We start from the raw sequence: 22,689 nt of genomic DNA on the forward strand, positions 1-22,689 counted from the left end.
CCCGTCTTCCTTTCATTCTCTCCTCCTCTTTTTCTTTTCTATTATTATAGGTGTCTCTTTCAGGCAAATAATGGTCTTCTTATTTTGCTATCAGGCGGCCGGACACCTCTGAAGGGGAAGGGGAAGAGCCAACCACGCCGTGCCCGTATTGTGAATTCATGCTCCCCGAATGCGAACTTCTATGCCCGGGCTGCAAGAACAACCTGCCATATTGCATTGCGACGGTGAGTACATGGCGAGCAACTCCTAGGAGACTCCCCTTTTCCCTCTTTCAGCTCCTGAAGCTGGGCCTCCCCTCTTTGCATTTGGAATCTGAGCTTTGAGATCACAGAATCTCGATTTTGTGCTTCAAAAAGCCTCAGGGTCTCATTGAAATATACAGGTAGTCCTCAACTTACGACCACAATCGGGAGCCCAGAATTTCACTTGCCAAGTCGAGACATTTGTCAAGTGAGTTTAGGAGCCAAGTGGTTAGGGTGCAGTACTGCAGGCCAATTCAAATGACTGTTATCTGCAGTTCGGACTGCTCCAATCAGCTGTTCCAGGCTGCAGGGATTGCCGCAGACCATTGCTGACTCCATGCCTTGCTTTTTTGGCCTCTGGTGGGTGGGGCTACATTCGGTGTATAGGACGCACCCAAATTTTCGCCCACCTGAGCCGAGGTGGCGCAGTGGTTAGAGTGCAGTACTGCAGGCCACTTCAGCTGACTGTTACCCGCAGTTCAGCGGTTCTAATCTCACCGGCTCAAGGTTGACTCAGCCTTCCATCCTTCCGAGGTGGGTGAAATGAGGACCCAGACTGTGGGGGCGATATGCTGACTCTGTAAACTGCTTAGAGAGGCCTGAAAGCCCTATGAAGCGGTGTATAAGTCTAACTGCTATTGCTATTGTCCCCGTTTTATGACATTTTCTTGCCACATTTGTGAAGTGAATCGTTGCCATTGTTAAATCGGTAACCCGGTAGGTTAAGGGAACCCGGCTTCCCCGTCAGCGTTGCTTGTCAGAAGGTCGCAAAAGGGGATCGCGTGACCCCGGGGACACTGCAACCGTTGTAAATGTGAGCCAGTTTGCAAGCATACGAATGTCAATCGTGTGATCCTGGGGGTGCTGCGCTGGTCGTTAAGTGTGGAAAAATGATTGAAAGTCATTTTTTCCAGTGCCGTTGTAACTTTGAATGGTTACTAAATGAACTGTTATAAGTCGGGGACTGCCTGTAATTCCTTCCAAGCAAGTTGTGGCCCTTTTTCCGTTGAAGCCTGATGTGTTCACCCCCTTGCAATTCTTCCAGGGACGACATATGATCCGAGAAGACTGGAGTCTGTGCTCCCATTGCGAGTTCCCAGCGCTCTATTCAGAGTTCAAAAAGTAAGTTGTCAATCTTTTTCATTCTCCGACTGCTTACATGCCAAGAACTTTTTCCGTTGCGACAGCCTGTCCCAAAATCCAGATTTCTACCAAGCCGAAACTGCTCCCACTTATTTCGTCTGGATGCTGACCCTCGGCAGTTCTCATTTTCACCTCCTTTTTATCGCTTTCGTCTTCCTACATCATTTATTTCAGCCAACAGCAGCCAAAGAAAAGTTTGTTGCTATGTTTGTGTTTGCAGGACCAATTTTCGCCAGAAGCACCATTACAAAAAACGTCCTTCTGGTTGCATTGGGGCTGATCCGACAGCATAGATCCACCTGTGTTTGAGATTTTATTTATGAAGGGATGATTGATTAGGATCACGTAATAAAATGATTTCCAGTTAGCAAATACCACTCTGACTTTAAACCAGTTTGCCTAGGCAAATACCCATGTACTCCTCTATTTCCTGAGCATTATTTTCCTTGATTATCTGGGGTAAAGTCTACCAGCAGAGGTGATACGTTTAGAAATATTGTACATTGGCAAATAAATTTAAGTGGGGAAAAAACATCTCTCCCTAAAACTAACACTTGCCTCCATTTAAGATGTTGAAATGTGCAAACATTTGCTATAATGTTTTTCAGAAATGGCATAAAAATCAGAAATAAACCTAATTTGCTTTGTGGATGTGTCTGTGCTTACACAAAGACACAGAGCGGTATCTGATCTTGTCTGAATCTGTTTTAATGTTCAACAGTACGTTGACTTTACCAAAACATTGTACGGCCTGCCAAAATATGACCTAGAATGTCAAATTAGTGACTATGTATATATTTTCCTTCTCTTTGACTTTCTGTCAGTCTTCTCTCTGTATTTGGAAAATGTCTCTAGTGGACATATTAATACCTGTGTTTCCCCAAAAATAAGACTGAATCTTATATTAATTTTTGCTCCAAAAGATGCATCAGGGCTTATTTTCCAGTTAGGTCTTATTTTTGGAGAAATACGGTATTGAAATGCATCCGTCTGGTTGACAATCTTCACTGGGGCTTATTTTTTGGGTAGGGCTTACCTTACTCAGCATCCTGAAAATTCATGATAGGGCTTATTTTCTAGTTGTGTCTTATTTTGGGGAAAACAGGATATTTTGGGACATCTACCCTCTGATTATTGTGACTAATAATAAATTGTAGGCTTGCACACTGCCGATTTTATTCCTTTTCTACCAGCTGCTTGGAGACACGTAAAACACCATTCATTTTAAGGCTCTGAGGTGAATCCGTTGATGGGAGAGGCAGAGCAAGCCCAGAGGCCAATCTAATGCTCTGCCACCTGCATAGCTGATGCGCATTGTGGGAGATAGTGAAAGTGTCTTCTTTCAATAGTCTGTTGCAGAGCGAAGACGCCTGTCCCATGTGTTCGGAAAAAGTCAATGCCGCCAGCCTAAGCAGAACAGCCGATTGCTCACCGTACCTCAAGCCTGAAGTGGAGCAATAATTTGAATCAAGTTAAGTGGCTCAATCTTTGTTTTCATGTGTAGAACTCAGAATATTATTAAAGAATGTTCATTTGTATGTATCTAAACCAGTAACTGGCCTATTCTCTCGCGTGCGCTCATTTCCCCCCGTTTTTTTCCCCCCTTCTTCCACGCAACGAAGCTTTTTCCGATGCATTGTGTATTGTGGAAGGACGCAGATTGTATATGCTGGACCCTCTTCCACGATACCACCGATTCTGCCCACTGATTCTTCTCTGCTTGACGACTGCAAAATGTGCATTGGTAGTTGTGTAAATCAAAACCTTCTACGCTTAACATATAGCTCCAAAGGAGTGAAGATGAGACATCAGGATGTGACCAAGGGTACTGATTCTCCACTCTGCAAGGATGCACTTTACAGTTGAAGAATGAATTGCAGACAGCTCCTCTTTGATCACTACTGAGCCGTGGTGGTGCAGTGGTTAAAGTGCAGTACTGCGGGCTATTTCTGCTGATCACCGGCTACCAGCAGTTTGGCAGATCGAATCTCACCAGGCTCAAGGTTGACTCAGCCTCCCATCCTTCCGAGGTCAGTAAAATGAGGACCCAGATTCTCGGGGGCGAGAGGTTGACTCTGTAAACCGCTTAGGGGCTATAAAGCACTGTGAAGTGGTATATAAGTCTTAAGTGCTATTGTTGTGTCCCGCCAGCGGAGCCGATTGCAGACTCAGACAGTGAGGAGGTTGGGGAGGAACATGGGCCAGTCCTGGAGTCTGGTGAAGGCTCTGATGAGGGCTCTGTGTCGGAGGGAGAGAGGGGGCCAGAGCCTTCTGACAGTTATCAGCTGCCTTCATAGTTAGACATCAGTGGGGCAGAAAAACAGCGGGAGCCTGTTCCCAGTGTGCACAAGCGCAGAGCTGCCAGGAGAAGGGAACAGCTAAGTGTCAACTCAGAAGTAAAGCCACAGGTGGACGGTGAATGGCCCCTCCCAGAGGAAATAAAGAAAAGCGAAAGGGGAGTGGAGTTTGCAGGAGACAATTAGTTCAATTCATTCGGGTGAAGATCTCTCCCTGACTTGTTGCCAAGTAATTGCTGCTACAGCATGGCGTTTGGAAGATATCGGCCTGGCAGCTCTCCAAGCCAGATAAAGGTCTGTAGCTGTGAAATCTCTTGACTGTCGGCCGGGACTTTATAAACTAAATAAAAGGGGTTTTAACGGGACGAGGAGTCGGCTTTGTGCTTTTGGGAAGCCTAAGTCAGAACAGCTGTTGCTATTGCTCTCCCTGTGTTCTAAATTGGAGCAGTCCGAGTTTAATAAACCAAGTGGGTCTTTGGTGAAATGGTGCCACTCAAGACACCGCACAAGTTACTTCAAGTAAATGACTTACAACCACAACGGAGCCCCACATTACTGTTGGTTCAGCGAGAGATTTGTGAAGCGAGTTTTGCCCCATTTTACCACCTTTCTTGCTGTGGTGGTTAAGTGCATCGCTGCACTGGATAAGTTCGTAACGCGGTTGTTAAGTGAATCTAGATTTCCCCCGTTGACTCCGCTTGTCAGGAGGTCACCGAATTGACCGTTGTCTTACCTGAACGGTCCTTCTATGGGTGCTGCGAAGGGAATCCAATCATGGGGTTAACTTAGCCTTCTAGCCTTGAGACTGAGTATGCAAATATCAAAGTTACGCCTCCTCTGACTGGACTTCCGCTTCCTCCCCAGTTCTTATTACGAAGTCCACCGAAGAAGCATTATGTCAATCCTCAACAAGCCGCAAGTCATCCGGCACTACGGAGTCAAGTCCAGTCAGTAACTAGTCACAGTCAAATGGAGCCCTGACCAGCCGAAGCCGCGGGCGGGTTTGGATTCCCTTCGCAGCACCCATAGAAGGACCGTTCAGGTAAGACAACGGTCATTCTCCTGTGTGCTGCTCCGGGAATCCAATCATGGGATATATCAAAGCAATGAACTCCCAGGGCGGGAGCTAGGCTGGTCAGGCTCCTCCGCAGACGGAAGGACCCTTTGCAACACTCTCCGCCCAAAGGACGCCTCGGCCGAGGCGAAGACATCAATCTTGTAGTGGCGAATAAAAGGCGAGGGGGATGCCCAAGTGGCCGCCCTGCAAATCTCTTCCACGGACGCTTGCGTCGCCCAGGCCGCTGTGGTGGCCGCACTCCTGGTGGAATGAGGAGTGATTCGCCTTGGAACCGGTCTGGAGTGGGAGTCATACGCCAACGCAATGCAAGCTTTCAACCATCGGCCGATGGTGTGGGAGGACACCTTCTGTCCCATTGAAGATGGCTGGAAGGAGACGAACAGGGCCTCCGATCTTCGGAACGACGCCGTGCGCTTCACATAGCGACGACGAGCCCTGCGCACATCCAGATGGTGCCACTGACGTTCCCGCGGATGAGACGGGTGAGGACAAAAGTCCGGCAGGACAAGTTCTTGAGTTCTGTGAAACAATGAATTTATCTTTGGAAGAAAGGTCGGATCCAAACGAAGCACTACCTTGTTCGGGTGGAAGATGCAAAGATCCGCACGAACCGAAAGGGCTGCTAGCTCCGACACCCTCCTGGCCGATGTTATGGCCACCAGGAAAGCCGTCTTGAGTGTCAGCAAGCGGAGGCTGATGGAGTGTAGAGGCTCAAAGGGGGCAGCTGTAAGGGCCCTGAGAACCAAGGTCAAATCCCACGTGGGATAACGATGTACCGTCGGCGGTCGTAAGTTGGAAGCACCCTTAAGGAAGGTTCGAACTCGCAAGTGCTGGGATAAGGAGCGGCCTTGGCCACCCCCGACCACCGTTGACAAGGCTGTGACCTGACGGCGAAGTGTGTTTGGTGCCAACCCCTTGTTGAGGCCGGACTGCAAGAAATCCAGAACCTGGGGCACCGAGGCCTTGATGGGATCGACCCCGGTGCGTCGGCACCAGCGGCAGAAGGCCTGCCAGGTAGCTTCGTAAATACGGGTAGTCGACGGGCGACGGGCCGCTTGAATTGTAGAGATGACTTCGTCTGAATAGTGGAGGGCCGCTAGCATCTCCCGCTCACGTGCCACACGGCTAACTGCAACAGCTGAGGGCCCGGGTGCCGGAGAGCCCCTTGGTGGAGCTGAATCTTGTCGTCCGGGATCCTCCAAGGACGCGAAACGGACAGATGGACGAGGTCTGCGTACCAGGGACGTCTGGGCCACATTGGAGCGACCAGCAGCACTTCCGCCTGTTCTGTCAATATCTTCTGAATGACCGACGGAAGGATCGGGAGAGGAGGAAAGGCATAGAGAAGGCCGGCCGGCCAACGGCTGCGTAGAGCGTCTACCCCCTCCGCCCCCGGAGCCTGGTATCGGGAGTAAAACCGGGGAAGTTGTGCGTTGCGCGGGTGAGCGAACAGATCCACCTCGGGCAGGCCGAAGCGGCGAGAGAGCTCCTGGAAGAGAATGGGGTGGAGCTGCCACTCCCCCTGATCCACAGTCGCTCTGCTCAGCCAGTCCGCCTGAGTGTTGGCTTCGCCCGAGATGTGCTCCGCCCGAATCGATGAGAGTCTGGGCTCCGCCCAATGGAACAACCTTTCCGCTTCCAGCATCAGAGCTCTGGACTGCGTTCCCCCTTGGCGGTTGATGTGAGCCTTGGAGGCCACATTGTCGGTCAGGATTAACACATGGTGATGAGATACAATGTCCCGAAATTCCAGGAGAGCCAGACGGATGGCCCGCAACTCCAGCCAGTTTATGCTGTTCGCCAGCTCCTGATCCGACCATCGACCTTGGGCCACCTTGTCCAGGGCATGGGCCCCCCATCCGAATAAGCTGGCGTCCGTTGTAACTTGAACGCGGTCCGGCTCCTTGAATGGACATCCCCTGAGGAGCCTGGACGACATCCACCAATGCAGGGACCGCCTGGCCTTGCCCGGGAGCTGCACCTTGATGTGGGAATGACTGGTATGCGCTCTTTGGAAGGGCAGCAGGAACCACTGGAGAGGACGCGCATGGAACCTGGCCCAGGGCACCACGCTGATGCAGGAGATCATCTTCCCTAGCAGTTTGGAAAGCGACAGCAGCGGTACTCGCCGATGGGATAGCGCATGATGCGCTAGGCGGTATATGCTCTGCCTCCTTTCCGGGGACAGGAAAACCTCGCACGACATCGAGTTGATGGTGGTTCCCAGATGAAGGAGGGACGTGGTTGGGCGCAGGTGGCTCTTGGGCAGATTGAGGACAAAGCCATGGTCCCGCAATGCGTCCATCGTGACCTGTAGGTCTCGGAGGGCCTGATCTCGAGAGGACGACAGCACCAACACGTCGTCTAAATAACAATTGATGCGTATTGGAATTGAGCGAAGGGAGGCTGCCAATACTGCCAGAAGCTTGGTGAACGTGCGCGGGGCCGAGGAGAGGCCGAATGGCAAGGCCCGGTATTGATAATGACGGCCGTTGAAGTGAAACCGCAGGAACTTCCGATGTGCCGGATGAATGGGCACATGGAGGTACGCTTCTTTGATGTCTATGGAAGTCATCATGTCGCCTTGGCGGATGGAAGCCAATATGCTCTTTAGAGAGTGCATTTTGAATTTTTGGTATTTGATATACTGATTGAGCTGTTTCAAATCTAGGATTGCCCTCCATCCCCCGGAGTTCTTTGGTACTAGGAACAAGATGGAATAAAACCCTAGGCCTCCCTGCCCTTTGGGAACTTGCTCTATGGCCCTGATGGTGAGAAGATGAGATATCTCGGTGTCCATAAGGCGCCGCTTTGACGGGCACCTGGGCACAGGGCACCTGATGAACCTCCTCGGGGGGATGGATAGAAATTCTAGCGTGAGACCCAAACTCACTACTTGAAGGGCCCAGGCGTCTGACGTGAGCTCCGCCCACCGGTGGGCGAAGGCCAAGAGACGTCCTCCTATGGGCCCTACCTCCTGCGAGTCAGCGGTATCTGCGAAAGGATCGGTTGCCCGCTCCTCGGAATGACCGTCTACTCTGCGCCTGACTCTGCTGGCGCCCCCTGTCTCTGGCCCCGGCTCGGTCCTGGCCACGGTCCTGTGCCTGGGAGAACCCCCTGGTATAGTTGGGGACATAGGGGGCAGAGGTAAACCCCGAGTCCCCAGACCGAAAGGGCTGCCGTCTACCATAAGGCTGTGGCCTTCTGGCCACACGGGCACTTGTGGAGGGAAGCACCCTACGTCTGTCCCGAGTCTCAATGAGAATTGGATCCAGCACTGAACCAAACAAGGCCCCGCCCTTAAAGGGCGTGGATGCTAGACGCCACTTGGATTTGATATCAGCTTGCCAGTGGCGGAGCCAGAGCAAACGGCGAGAGGCCACATTGGAAGCCACGGCTCGGGAAGCAAACTTTGCCGCGCTAAGGGTGGCATCAGCAGAAAACTCTAGGGCCGCTATCAGTTTGGTGACATCCTGATGGAGGCGCAGTTCCTCCGGATCCAGCCTTTCCTGTAGCTGTCTCAGCCAAACTAAAGAAGTCCTATTAAAGAAGGAAGCTGCAGTGGCTGATCGCAAGGCCCACGCTGCTGCCTGATGAGTCTTGCGAAGGACCGATTCGGCCTTGCGGTCCTCGGCCTTCAATCCTTCCGAAATTTCAGAAGGAATTAATGCCGGTGAAGCAAGAGCCGCTATGGGAGCATCCACTGTGGGAAACTGCAGGAGGGCCTCCAACTCTGGGGAAGATGTGAAAAGCTTCCTATCACCAGACCCAGGGGGCTTAACCGCGGTCGGCTCATCCCACTGCTTTTGGATTAAATCAAGAAAAAGCTTGGGAGATGGAATAAAATCCTGCAGAGCCACCTGCTCAGCAAAGAGCCGCTCGGTGGCATCCAGGCCCACAGCAGCACTTTCTGCAGAAATTGCCTCCCCCATGTGGGTGGTAGTCTTGGCCTTATATAGCAGGGATTTGAAAAGAGTGTGCCTGAAAAGCCCAGGGGGCGGAGGCTGGTCCACAGGAAGGCCCTCGTCACCAGAGAGTTCCCTATCCTGGATTTCACCTTCTTCCACTAAGGGAGATTGTGCGCTAAACACAGAGTGTAAAGGGGAAGGAGGATCAGTTTGCAGAATGGAAGAATCCCCTTGTACTGCTTGGGGAGCCAGGCCTGAGTAGGCCAGAGTAGGCCTGGAGACCTGGGATCTACGCGCTAATTCCGCATCCACCCCTCTGGAAATAGCCTCTGAGATCATGCTGTAGAATTCAGCAGAAAGGCCCAAATCCTGGCCCTCCAGAGGCCTGAGGCCTGCAGCTGTGGGGGTGAACGTGGCAGAGGGCCCAGCGCGTGGAGGTGAACGAAGAGAAGCCCCACTAGCCTCCGAAATAATTGGGGGAGAACGAGGCCCGAAAGCCCCTACCTCGGGAATAGGGCCCTGGGGAAGCTGAATATCAGGAGACCAACCCTGCTCAACAACCCTCACCGGAGACACAGGCTGCTGAACCAAAACCGGAGGGGAAGAAATGGGAGCCCCAGATGCCTTGGGGGGAACTTTGGCCTTGTCCTTGCGCTTGTGCGACTTATCCCGAACAGTAGATGAGGCTCGAGGCCTACTAGTAGAGGCCCTGGTCGCGGCCCTGCTGGGCCCAGGGCTGGCCCCTCCCTCGCCAGGGGAACGGGGCTCAGAAACTGGCCGGACAGTACCTTGCAATTGATCAGCCATGATATGAGTTTGAAAGAGCTCAATCAGCGAGACAAAGGAATGCAATTGAAAGCACTTCGCCAAGAACGCCACGTGGAAGCAGAGACTAAGAGAAGCGACCTCCTCGCTGAGTCAGCAAACTCGAGTGAGGGAAAAGGGAGGGGCGGAAGCAGTGCGCAGACTCAAGCGCGCGAACAAAATCTGCCTTCTCATCCCAGGCGTTAGAGCGCATGCGTGAAAAGCGCTTCCAAATAAGGTCACCGGCTTCAAAGGCGCGAAATTCAAAGGAACCGCAAGGGAAATTCCCAACAGCCGATCCGTGTAATCCTCCGGCAGCCGCTCCAGCGAGGGCACAAAGGAGGGAGGCGGGGAAGGGGGGGAAGACCCGCTCCGACAAGCCAAAGCCTCGGATCTGACCGCGCCCGCGGGCGGGTGCTATCCGGCAGGGGTGGCAGCGCTGGGAGACTCAGCTTCCTTGCGCGCTGATGATAAGGGAGGGCAGGCGGAGAAGCCCCACTCCAGCTGCAGCGATCCGATATCCCTTTAAGGGAAATAGCGAGGGAGGAATCTGCTGACAGCAATCTGCCGCTTTACCTCCAATCCAGCAAGAAATCCACAGTGAAAAACCAAGTAATTTCATCCTTAACCTAGAAATATTAGCAATTAATCAAGAGAGCGTTGAAAATAAGTCTCGTAGGCTTGACTGAGTAATAAGGACTGGGGAGGAAGCGGAAGTCCAGTCAGAGGAGGCGTAACTTTGATATTTGCATACTCAGTCTCAAGGCTAGAAGGCTAAGTTAACCCCATGATTGGATTCCCGGAGCAGCACACAGGAGAATCCGTCAGTTCTGCAAGCGACTGCTGCAGAGATCAGCTTCCAGGCAGATTAGGTAGGACAAGTTCCACGGTTTAACGTGCAACGCATTTTAAAAAATAAAAATGGCTTAAAAATATGAAACTAGTTTTATTGCAACTTTTACACGGTGCTGCACTTTCATATACAAAAATGATTAAACTGATTAGGGTTTGTTCATTATACGTTATATACATGGGTAGCAACATAATGAGCATTTTAAAAAAAAGGAGCTTTGGGAAGCACTAGCAGCTTAGACTCTTTTTCTCCCAGAGAGCTGAGCCTCTTTCTGTATTTATAGGAATCAAACAATATAAATTCTATTTGCCTCTTTTTCTGCAAAAAAAGAATATGTATATAATTATATTTGCCGTTGCTGTGCAGTGTTTGGCAACGGGGGCAGAGTTTGCCCAACTATTTACTGTGCCCACAGTCCAACTTGCGTAGACAATTTATTTCAGCTTTTTTTCTTTGATTTTCCTTTTTTCTTTTCTTCTTTCCTTTCCGCTTTTGGCGGCTTGGCAGGTTTGGTCTTTTTCTGTCAAAAAGAAGATACATTTAAAAAAAAAATGCAAACTGAATCACAGTGCCTGTAGCTAACTCTGACTCACTTTTCGGTTGCAAATATTCACTAAAACCTCACCAAAAGGACACCCTAATATATGTCTAACATTTCCAAACAACCAGCAAATCACAGGGCATGGAAGTAACATGCAAGCAAAATATAAGGGGGAGAAGACAACAGTAAAAAAAAAAAGGGGGGGGGGTAAACTATGACTAATCTAGAACAAAAAACCTATTCAAAAATATTGTAGAGATGGGTCTTTAAGTCAACCGTAAAAAGATTTCTACGCTACGCCGGCTGGAACTTTGAGGAACGGCCACGAGGCCTAATTTGTTCATCACCGTCTAAAGTTCAGGCATGTCTCTGAACACGCGGTCATCCACCGAGGACCGCCTGTGAATTTGCATATTTAAACACGCTGCCGAAGGGAGCGGTACCTTAATCATTGCATCGCTTTCCAGGCTCCCTTGCTCGCTCTCGGCTTCGTTCGATTCCAGTTCTTCACTCATTTCCACATCCAGTGAGCCCGCGCGTTTCGACTTCGGCGCAGTTTGCAGGGAGTACGGCGTCAGATGCGAGACTTTGTTGTAGGCCCGCGTGAACGCCGATTTGACCTGTTGAGGCCAAACCAATGAAGAATTTTAAGCGTTAAGATCCCATTTTTCGTTCACCGCCGATTGACGAGGTGCAAATTGCGTGATGCCGACTCCTTGCTTAGGCCCGATCTCACGGTTAAGCAGCCATTTGCAAATACAACAGGAATAAATTCGTTTCCTGATTAATGTAATTTATGAGCACATGTTTTTGCAGTTGACAATGCACACGAATGAGTAATACTGATGTAGAGGGTGAGGGGACTTTTATCTGAATGAGACAAAAGCAATCAGGGACCTTCTGAGCATCTATATCTATCTTTGTATCTCTCTCTTTCTCCATCCATCCATCCATCCATCCATCCATCGGAAACCTTTTTTTATGCTTGCTTATTTGCAAGAGCCAGTTCACTTGCATGCTACATCAAAGAATCACCATTTAACATCTACCTAGTTCCACTACCAAAGCAGCTGGTTGGAGAATCAATGAAACCCACATTCTGATCTCTTTAAAGCAGTGTTTCTCAACCTTGGCAACTTGAAGATGTCCGGACTTCAACTCCCAGAATTCCCCAGCCAGCGAATGCTGGCTGGGGAATTCTGGGAGTTGAAGTCCGGACATCTTCAAGTTGTCAAGGTTGAGAAACACTGCTTTAAAGGGTGTGTGTGTGTGAGAATCAGCATTCTAAGTGACAGAAAGATCACACTTTTTTCCGTGTCGGTGGCGATTAACCACGAATGTCAATTGCCACGATTGCCTGAGTTTCAAGAACTCTGTGTGTGTGTGTGTGTTTAATTGACTATCCCTTGGGAACTGGCTATGTATTTTGAAGTGGATTACTCAAAGCTCCTCCTTCAAGTCGTCAGCATTGACAAGCAGGAATCACCAATCACGTGCCTTGGAATCCAATTTGGAAAAGGCGCTGGGCTTCCCTGCCCAGCTGGTGACCTCCATGAGGTTTTCGACATCTTCCTTCAACAAGCAGTAAGAATCCATGAAGGTGACAGCGTCCCGGACTCCTTCTGAGCCTTGGCACGCCAATGGTCTCACCACTGCATCTCGCAAGTAGGGTAGATAGTCCAGGTTTACGGCTCTCTTACTAGCGTGCGTTCTGCGGGGAGGGAGAAATATAGTTTAGCCAGAAGTTGGGATGGGCCCAGACCTTGCCGGAAGCGCCTTCCACTCCCAACTCTGGAAGATGTACAATAAAACCCAATAAAATAAAATAAAAAAGGAATGCAACCATTACAAAACGAGAAAGGATGGTAGATCTGGCAAATTCACAGCCACGCCTAATTTGAACTACCTTAACACGAGGCCCAGGAGGACAATCTGGTCTTTTAAGGCCTTCTGGAATGTCAGCAAGGTGGGATCTGCGGGAATCTCAGAAGATCACTGCGGAGAAGGCACGCTTCCGTGTGCCCAACGGAATAAATGGTTTAATTGAAGGGATCACGGAACGCAGGAATTCTATGGGATTGAATTGTTGTGGCCCGCCAGTGGAACTGGCGGCAAATTCAGACAGGGAGGAGGTTGGGGAGGAACCTGGGCCAGTCCTGGAGTCTGGGGAAGGCTCTGAGGAGGGCTCTGTGTCGGAAGCAGAGAGGGGGGCCATCTAACAATTATCAGCTGCCTTTGGAGTCGGAGATAAGTGGGGCAGAAGAACAGCTGGAGCCTGTTCCCGGTGTGCGTATGCGCAGAGTTGCCAGATGAAGGGAGCAGCTGAGGAGCAAGGGTTGTCTTGGGAATAAGGCTACCGTTGGTCGGTGAATGGCCCCTCCCATAGGGAAAAAAAGAGGAGCAAAGGGGGAGTGGAGTTTGCAGGAGACAATTAGTTCATTCCTGCATTCTTGCCAAGCATTGTGACGTCTCTCCAAGCCTGAGAAAGGTCGGTAATTGTGAGCCATCTTGAAAGACTGTGGGAGAGGAGAGACTTTGCTGGAGAGGAATTCACTGTACATTAAATAAAAGGGGTTTATCAGGACGAGGACTCGGCTTCGTGCGGCTGGGGAAGCCTGGGTCAGAACAGATAGATGGGCTTCCAAAGGACCAGAGGCCTGGGCTACGTAGGGCTTCATGGGTTAGAACCAGCCCCTTGAATTGCACCTACAAGCATGAAAGGAAAGGTGGCACAAGGGCCTACCAAGGCATGCACATCTCTCTCCACTGCATTCTGGACCACTTGAGTTCCCGCATGGTTTTAAGGGACAGTGCCCCACCCAGGCCACTGCAAGCATGAAGCCACGAAGGGGTTCAAGCACAAGTGATTGAAGAGCTTCTCGAGCTAGGAAAGGGCACCACTCTGAGAGTCCTGGTCTCCCAGCTCCTGCTTGAGGATCAGGTGACGGCTCAGGCCAGGAACACCTTTGCAATGGGGCAACGTTCGCTTAGCAATTACTTAGCAATGGAAATTTTGGGGACCAACTGTAGTCGTATGTCGAGGACTGCCCATAATTTACCTGAGACTCATATGCATGGAAAGCTCCTGTATGATGCGGTCGTGCTTTCCGGTGGATGAAAATTTCCCCAACCAACTTGGGAAACTTGGAAATTCTTGCAAATAGCCTCTCATCAGCTCCCCAGGCAGGACGCTCGAATAAATTGCCTGAAAAAAGGAAGGAAACGGTTTTAGCACTTTCTCTATTTTTGATAAAATACAGTTGGGGAGGCAGAGCGAAGGACCAATTCCCACAATTAAGCAAAAAGATTAAAGTTGAATTTAATAACCCCGTCGGTGATTCAGAATTATTCGATTTAAATTAATAAAAAGGCAAAGATTCCCTTCGCACATATGTACCTAGTTGTTCCCAACTCTAGGGGGCGGTGCTCATCTCTGTTTCAAAGCCGAAGAGCCAGCGCTGTCCAAAGACGTCTCTGTGGTCATGTGGCCAGCATGACTCAACACCAAAGGCGCACGAAACATTGTTCCCTTCCCACCAAAGGTGGTTTCTATTTTTCTACTTGCATTTTTACACACTTTCGAACTGCTAGGTTGGCAGAATCTGGGACAAATAACGAGAGCTCGCTCTGTTATGCGGCGCTAAGGATTCAAACCGCCCAACTGCCAACCTTTCTGATCGACAAGCTCAGCATCCTAGCCACTGAGCCACCACGTCTCTTTTTAAAATTAATAGGGACATTCTTCTAAAACCATTATTCTGGAACCCAACAGATCTGTAAATTTTTATACTTGTCAAATCTAGTATTTATTTCATCTGCAGTACTGATTTATAGCATCTTATCCATAGGAATGGTCTCAAATGCTCTAGAAATGTATTTGCTCTCCTCGGCCTTCTGTTATTTGAAAAGAGAATGTGAAGAATACAAGCCTATATTGTCTTACAAAAAAATAAACTATACATAATAATTATTGTTCTAATAAACATGACATTTAAGAAAAAGTAAGTTGTATATCTGAAGCTAGATAAATTAGCACTGTTTTGAAGTCCTAAAAATGTGCTACTCAAATCAAACTGTTGGTTAGTATGCAATTTAACCACAATGACTGAACAATTTAAAAAGCTGACATCTGTTGCAATAATATTTCAAAGCTTATGGTACATAAAATAACTGGATAAAATAAAATATACCATATAAAATATTTCAAAGCTTATGCTAGGAAAAAATAAATCTAAATTCATTTTCTGACACTTTTTCCCCCCAAGCCACTTTGGTCTAGGGCAGGGATCGGCAACCTGCAGCTCTGGAGCCACATGTGGCTCTTTCATCTCTCTGCTGCAGCTCCCTGTTGCCGGTTGGTTCCACAATTGACAGGGCTTTCAGTTAGGACAGGCAGAGGAAAAAGGACGCTGCGCTAGGGGGAGACTCTATGGTGGGGGAACCGGACTTCTGGTTGTTAAGAGGAAAAAGGATGCTGCGCTAGAGGAGTCTCTGTGGTGGTGATGGGGAAACTACTTCCGGTCGGCAGAGGAAAAAAAGGATGCCGCACTAGGAGGAGACTCTATGGTGGGGGAAGTCACTTCCAGAATTGAATGTGGGGCTTCCGGTTCGGACCTTTGTGGCTCTTTGAGTGTTTAAGGTTGCCGACACCTGGTCTAGTGGTTAATGCACCAGGCTAGAAACCAGGAGATCATGAGTTCTAGTCCTGCCTTAGGCATGAAAATTTGCTGGGTGACTTTGAGCCAATCACATGGAGAAGGTAAGTTTTAATCCCGCCTCAGGCATAAAAGCCAATTGGATGACTTTGGATCAGTCAGTCTCTCAGCCCAACCCACTTTACAGGGTTATTGTGGGGAAAACAGGAGAAAGAAGGCGCATTCGGTACATTTGCCACCTTGAGTTATTTATAAAAATAAAAAAGGTGGGATAAAAATAAAATTGATAATGTGCCATTAAGGCACTATCAACTCCTATTTAACGACACAGGTAAAATCCCTTGGGTTTTGCAGAGAAAAATAACGAAGAATGAAAAAATAATAATCTGAGCTGGCTTTTAAGACGACCGCACGATTATTATTATTATTTTGCAAGGAACAACTTTTAACTGCAATCCAATCTACGCCTAGAGCAAAAGAGCAGCGTCACCTGAGTGGGAAGAAGGCTCCAGTTTTGTCGTGTGCGAATCTGGCGGTCAACTAAATCGCCATCGCAGATGCTGTCCGCGGTTTTGCTAAGCAGGATGAGTTCTTTCTTCAAGTTGTTCCTGGAAAAGACAAAAGAATGCCAATGTTTATTAACCGTCTTAAATTCTGACAACTCCTGTCAAAATGACCATCCGAAACTCACCCAGCAGCGGCGGGCTTGACGTGGATGTAGTTTTCTTGGACAAAGAGGGGGCCCAGAGAGTAATCGTGGAAGAACAGATCTGCCTTGTCTATAAGAGACAGGCGAGAAGTCTCCTCTCCTTTGGCGAAAACCTTCCTCACCACATCGAAAGGACCCTGGAGAAAGGAAAGTCATTGAGGGAAACTGCCAAGAGGCTGGGTCAGATGCGCCCGAAGCACGCAAACCATCGGTCGGATGAGTTGGCACATGTATCAATCACCCCCTTGCAACAAGTGAGTTAGAACTTCATTATATCAAGGGGGTGTTATGTCCTACAGTTATGATTTGGGTCACCCAAGATGGGAAGTAGTGGAGAATAGATCTCTAATGCTCTGAAAAATATAAAATATGCCTTATCTAGAATGTGTATTATCATCATTATTATAAAACATGAAACTCAGTCAACTGAACATTTAAAGATGTGTCACAAATACCACTGACTGGTGCCAATGGTTGATACGGGTTGGTGCCAGCGTCCTAGGTATCAACCAAGGTATCTTTTTAAAAAGTATGTTGTTGTTGTTATTGTTACTATTATTTTCATTTGTGGCTTTGGTCTCTGAGCAGGATGACTCCACCATCTCACAAACTTCATGATGTCACTTTAGGAGAATCCAGAATTATATTTTTTGCTACGTGCCTATGGAAAGACTTGGTTTTTATGTCCACAAAGCATGGGGTGTTTAAGCCAACAACCAATTTCTCTTCCAATTTGCAAACCACATTATCTGTATTATCGCGGGTTGCATTCCCTCTCCTTGCTCACGTTGGAATCAGGTGTCATTTCCAAATACGTCAATAAGCGGGGACTTCCTTTCTTCCTCCGTAAAAGTGAGGTTCCTAAACCTGAACAATCTATTTTTTTTTAATGTGATCTGTACCTAGGTGCCCCTGAGTTTTCAGTAGTGTCATGCGAAATGTCTCACATTCAAAGCCCTTAAAAGTTCAACAAAGTTCCACCTTGAGATCAAATCGTAGTTCTAATCCCGCTAAAGGCGACTTAAAATAGCGCTTGGAACACTTCTGCAACTGTTGCTTTGGGGCAGAGGTGGGATTCAGCAGGTTCTGACAAGTTCTGGAGAACCGGTAGCGGAAATTTTGAGTAGTTTGGAGAACTGGTAAATACCTCTGGCTGGCCCCGCCCCTGATCTATTCTCTGCCTTCTGAATCCCAGCTGATCGGGAGGGAATGGGGATTTTGCAGTATCCTTCCCCTGCCACGCCAGCCAAGCCAAGCCATGCCCACCAAGCCACACCCACCGAACCAGTAGTAAAAAAATTTGAATCCCACCACTACTTTGGGGGCATTTCTGGAAAAGTTTAAACAAGTCATTTCAAATTTAGAAGGATTTCTAAACGCCTCCAAACCCTTTCTTGAAGTGCGTTGCACGGACGTGGGCCTTCAATCAAACTTACCAGCTTAATATCCTTTTTGGCTTTACTGGCGTCTTCTTTGACACCGTCATAAGTCAAGGTTTTGTCTCTGGCACACCACATGCTAAGATTATGCAACACCTTTTGACAAAAAGAAAGCACAAAGCTTCAGGCTTGCTCACAACGCCCGTTGAGTAAGGAAAAATCCACATGACAACTTTCTTAGTAAACAATTGCTACAGAACAATTATTACCCACTTGGTCATCTCGTTTTATAAAATAATTCCTTTCTTTCAACAAACCCCCCCCACTCCTTTTCTGTAACAGTGGCTCCTGCTTCCAGTTGCACCAAATCAAATGTGTCTGGAACGATAAACAGAATTATATATCGGATGTCAGTCTTGAGAAGTAACTCACCTGTCTGATATCCTGATTAGCTGCCAAAATGAGTTCATTCATTGCCGGTGGTGGAACTTTCAATCCTTCTTTGAAAGCGATGGACATCATGGCACCCTGCAAAAAGCCGTTTGTTTTGTATGAGCAAATAAGAGAAAAATTGTAAAGGACTTAAAAGTAAGATAAAAGTAAAGGTTTCCTTCGCACATACGTGCTGGTTGTTCCTGACTCTAGGGGGCGGTGCACATCTTTGTTTCAAAGCCGAAGAACCAGCACTGTCCGAAGACGTCTCCGTGGTCATGTGGCCAGCATGACTCAACGCTGAAAGCCCACGGAACGCTGTTCCCTTCCCATCAAAGGTGGCTCCTATTTTTCTACTTGCATTTTTTACGTGCTTTCAAACTGCTAGGTTGGCAGAAGCTGGGACAAATCATGGGAGCTCTCTCCATTTCACAGCGCTAGGGATTCAAACTGCCGACCTTTTTGATCGACAAGCTCAGCATCTTAGCCACTGAGTCCCTCATAATAATAATAATAATAATACCAGAGGCAAATAAATAATACATTTTTAATGTACTTTCGAACCGCTAGGTTGGCAGAATCTGGGACAAGTCACGGGAGCTCACTCCGTTACACGGCACCTGGGATTCGAACCGCCAACCTTTCTGATCGACAAGCTCAGCATCTTAGCCACTGAGCCACCACGTCCCTTGGACTTAAAAGTAGCACCGTTCATTTACAGAGTTGGAATTGGGCAACATCAACCAATGTCTTCTTTTTACATTAAACAGATCTGTAGGCATTTCTGTAGAAATATGAACGCACAGAAATCTGTCTAAATCCCCAACTGTCTAAGGGTGTAACGCAGAGTTCAGGGAAAAGTTGCCAAAAATAATAATAATAAGGAGCAAGTTCCGCTTCCTGCCCTAACAACTAACTTTTTATTACAGGTAGTCCTCGACTTACAACAGCTTATTTAGTGACCATTCGGAAGTTACAACGGCACTGAAAAAGGGATTCATGGCCATTTTCCACACTCGCAACCGTTGCAGCATCTCAATGGTCAGGTGATTTCCATTCGGGTGCTTGGCCAAAGGCTCACCTTTATGACCGTTGCAGGATCCCCTTTTGCGACCTTTTGGCAAAAGTCCACGGGGAGGACAGATTCACTTAATAACCGTCGTGTGACTTAGCTTAGCTGCAGCGATTCAGTTAACAAATCTGGCAAGAAAGAGCGCCCAACGGGGCAACATTCACTGTCTCGCTTGGCCACAGAAATTTTGGGCTTGATCATAAGTCGAGGACTAACCTCTATTCTTATTTCTTCTCCTTGATTGGATAACTTCAAATTGCGGTTAAGAATGTGACTTCAGATTGTGCCTATAGAAAAAACAGCCCATCGGGGAACGAATCCAAAAGGCTCCAACTTGGGTTTAGCTCTAGTCACAATTTCCACAAGCTTTATTAAAGGCGTCATAAACCACCTTTTAGATTCATTGTCAAAGACGGTGCGTCTGTTCAGCGCGCCAACGTGTGCCTGGCCCACCCCTTAAAGCAAACACTACAAATGAATCAACGAATATAGCTGGAAATAAAAACCATATTTGTAAGGATGAGAGAGCAGCCAACGTTCCAAGCAGAACATTCTACAATGTGGGTCCCCACTCAACAAACTGACGAGGGGAAAGGAGCCAAAAATCGTGAATGTGTTTTCTTCCACGGGCCGTTAGCTTCTACTTCTCAATGAATCACCCCGCCACCCCACCCCGTCTAAAAGAAAATAGCCCCCCCCCCACTCCCCACGTACAAGAAGAGACCGAAAACGAGCCTCTGGGGAGGATTCTTTACCTTGATCTGTTCCACCCGCGGCCTCGGGACACGGAGGTCAAAACAATAGTGGACCAGAGAACGGATCTTGGGATGGTTCCGATCGTTACACATGCAAATGATTGGAATTTTGGTGTGCTTAATAAGGTCAATTAGCTCCTGCAAAAAAAGGTGGGATACGATGAACTTCAGAAGTAAAGGTTCCCCTCGCACATATGTGCTAGTTGTTCCTGACTCTAGGGGGTGGTGCTCATCTCCGTTTCAAAGCCGAAGAGCCAGCGCTGTCCGAAGACGTCTCCGTGGTCATGTGGCCGGCATGACTCAACACCAAAGGCGCACGGAACGCTGTTACCCTCCCACCAAAGGTGGTTCCTATTTGTCTACTTGCATTTCTTATGTGCTTTCAAACTGCTAGGTTGGCAGAAGCTGGGACAACTCACGGGAGCTCCCGCTGTTATGCGGCTCTAGGGATTCGAACCACTGTACTGCCAACCTTTCTGATTGACAAGCTCATAGCCACTAAGCCACTGCATCCAGAACCACTGTAGTAAGTACTCAACAGACTGGTCCGCATTGAATAGAATCCAAATTCTGTCACAAAATTAAGATTCCCAGACTTTTTATAAACAGGTAAATTGAAGCAAGCTAGATATATGTGTATGTGTGTGTGTGTGTGTATGTATGTGTATGTGTGTATGTATACATACATACATACATACATACATACATACATATATATATATATATCTTTTCTGAGGTTTTCGCAGGTGTTAGTATGTAGGTCTTTGGTTATTCGGGTTTTCTCCCGCGTAAAATTGGAGACATATATATAAAATATAAACATTCCTTTACACGCCGGGTTCGTGCGTTCCTTACCTGTATCCCGCCTCTGTCTTCATTGCCAGCCATCCCATCCACCTCGTCCATGATGAGGACGTGTTTTGCGCTGACGGAACGTGACACCCCTAAGGATGGAGGAGGGGGAAACAGGAAGAAATGGCGTGGAAATCGGATTACCGACCAAGGACGCAGCTGGAGAACTGCTGCTGCGGTTTAATGCAGAATTACCATGTGCGGGGCTGAAGCAGTTCTGTCAATGAGGAAGTGTTTGCGGTCTTATGCGCTTGGTGGCTGTTTAATCCTGAACAGGGACACACACACACCCCTCCACGCCCCCATTTAGATCTCCCAACTTTTAACCAAAAGCAAAACCCCGCAGGGACACAGCGAGGGAGATACCTGAGCAGAATCCTTTGATGCTGGTGTTATTCAGAGATTCGGCCACCACCTCTTTCAGGCTGTTCTTGCTGCGAGTGTCGCTCGCGTTCAACTCCACGTAACTCAAACCGAGTTCCTGATTTCGGGAAGCAATGACGGCAACAGCGTTGGGAGAGGACATTAAATCACAGCTTTGGCCACAGGCTAACTTTTACAAGCAGACAAGAGTCCGGTCCACCCAGGGGTGGGATTTAGCCGGTTCGGACCAGTTCAGGCAAACCGGATGCTAATTTTACAACTGGTTTGCCGAACTGGTAGTTGCAAGGACTGGCTGGGACGCTCCCACACCTCCCCAGAATCTCCACAGGGCCCGTTTTGGATGCCAGGTAAGTGTAGGGCCCGCATGGAGGCTCTGGGAGGGCGAAAAACAGGCCTCCTGGAAGTCCGGAAACGGGCGTGCTTCCAGCCTCCAAAGCCTGGGGGAAGGCCATTTTCGCCCTGCCGGAGGGTGGACATAAGCCTCCGGAGACTGGGAGGGTGAAAGCGCCCCCACCCCTGGGGTGGTGCAGGAGGCCAAATAGGTCACGCCCACCATGGCCACGCCCACTCAGCAACTGGACAGAGAACCGGTTGCTAAAATATTTGAATCCCACCCCTGGATCCACCCCTTTGGTACATCACTCATTTCAGATTAGCAATGGAAAACTGGATTAAAGTCATTTGGATTACGGAAAACAATTTAAAATTAAGCCACCAGTATTAATTGTGTCAGTGGAGAGACACCAAGGCAGTGTGAAGCAACACTTGAAGCCTTCATCTTGGTTTCATGATTGCCACAAGTAAGCACACTTAATCTGATGTCCAGACCCAGATGCTAATTTCTAAAATAATCCCGTAATCTCAGTTAAGATGTGCAAGACAATTTGGAGCCCTACAGGAGAGGGAAACCAAGAGATCAGGTAGACAACCTTTTAACGGTTGAAAAGCCGTGATGGAGACATTATACAGGTAGTCCTTGACTTACAACAGTTCATTCAGTGACCATTTCAAGTTACAATGGCACTAAAATGTGATTTATGACAGTTTTTCACATTTACGACCATTGCGGCATCTCCATGGTGACATAATCAAAATTCAGGCGCTTGGCACCTGCTTCGTATTATGACGGTTGGAGTCATGTGATCCCCTTTTGCGACCTTCTGCCCAGCAAAGTCAATGGGGAAGCCAGATTCATTTAACAACCCTGTTACTCACTTAACAAATGCAAGGATTCGCTTAACAACGGTGGCAAGGAAGGTCGGAAAATGGGGCAAAACATTTCTTAACAAATGTTTGTTCACTGTTCATCTGCGTCCCCCCCAAAAAGGAAACCCCATTTCATGCAGATCAGATCTGTAACCTCTACCCCTGGCAAAAAAAACCCACCTGTGTGAAAACCCAACTCACCTGACAAACTAAAGATGCCGTTGTGGTTTTGCCTACTCCCGGGGGTCCGGAAAGCAAAGCTGCTTTGGAATTAGCGCCATCGTCTTTGCTTCCAAACTTACTGGATTTGACTGCGGAGAAAACGGAAGGAATGTTTTAGCCGGTTATGGGACACAGCGACGACGGCAGGCGAAACCCA

At 48.4% G+C, this 22,689-nt stretch overlaps 2 protein-coding genes across 2 annotated transcripts in view; one reads left to right on the forward strand and one right to left on the reverse strand.

The window, feature by feature from the left end:
* Positions 1-2,933, forward strand: part of WDR19 (WD repeat domain 19) — a 44,856-nt gene extending 41,923 nt beyond the window's left edge. Inside the window, exons 34-36 of the mRNA XM_087724814.1 lie at positions 95-224; positions 1,288-1,364; positions 2,735-2,933. Of these exons, the coding sequence (XP_087580940.1) occupies positions 95-224; positions 1,288-1,364; positions 2,735-2,846 (319 nt within the window). The 3' untranslated portion in view covers positions 2,847-2,933. The remainder of the gene's footprint in view (positions 1-94; positions 225-1,287; positions 1,365-2,734) is intronic.
* Positions 2,934-10,398: 7,465 nt separating this feature from the next.
* Positions 10,399-22,689, reverse strand: part of RFC1 (replication factor C subunit 1) — a 39,301-nt gene continuing 27,010 nt past the window's right edge. Inside the window, exons 14-25 of the mRNA XM_087724815.1 lie at positions 22,512-22,621; positions 21,087-21,201; positions 20,724-20,812; positions 19,869-20,006; positions 18,042-18,137; positions 17,667-17,765; positions 16,213-16,367; positions 16,012-16,129; positions 13,926-14,071; positions 12,364-12,577; positions 11,310-11,486; positions 10,399-10,845 (exon numbers count right to left, since the gene is read on the reverse strand). Of these exons, the coding sequence (XP_087580941.1) occupies positions 10,765-10,845; positions 11,310-11,486; positions 12,364-12,577; positions 13,926-14,071; positions 16,012-16,129; positions 16,213-16,367; positions 17,667-17,765; positions 18,042-18,137; positions 19,869-20,006; positions 20,724-20,812; positions 21,087-21,201; positions 22,512-22,621 (1,538 nt within the window). The 3' untranslated portion in view covers positions 10,399-10,764. The remainder of the gene's footprint in view (positions 10,846-11,309; positions 11,487-12,363; positions 12,578-13,925; positions 14,072-16,011; positions 16,130-16,212; positions 16,368-17,666; positions 17,766-18,041; positions 18,138-19,868; positions 20,007-20,723; positions 20,813-21,086; positions 21,202-22,511; positions 22,622-22,689) is intronic.

This window comes from Thamnophis sirtalis, unplaced genomic scaffold, assembly GCF_051295495.1.
Source record: "Thamnophis sirtalis isolate CommonGarterSnake01/CBP01778 unplaced genomic scaffold, rThaSir2_p1.2 scaffold_10, whole genome shotgun sequence".
Classification (NCBI taxonomy): Eukaryota; Metazoa; Chordata; class Lepidosauria; order Squamata; family Natricidae; genus Thamnophis; species Thamnophis sirtalis.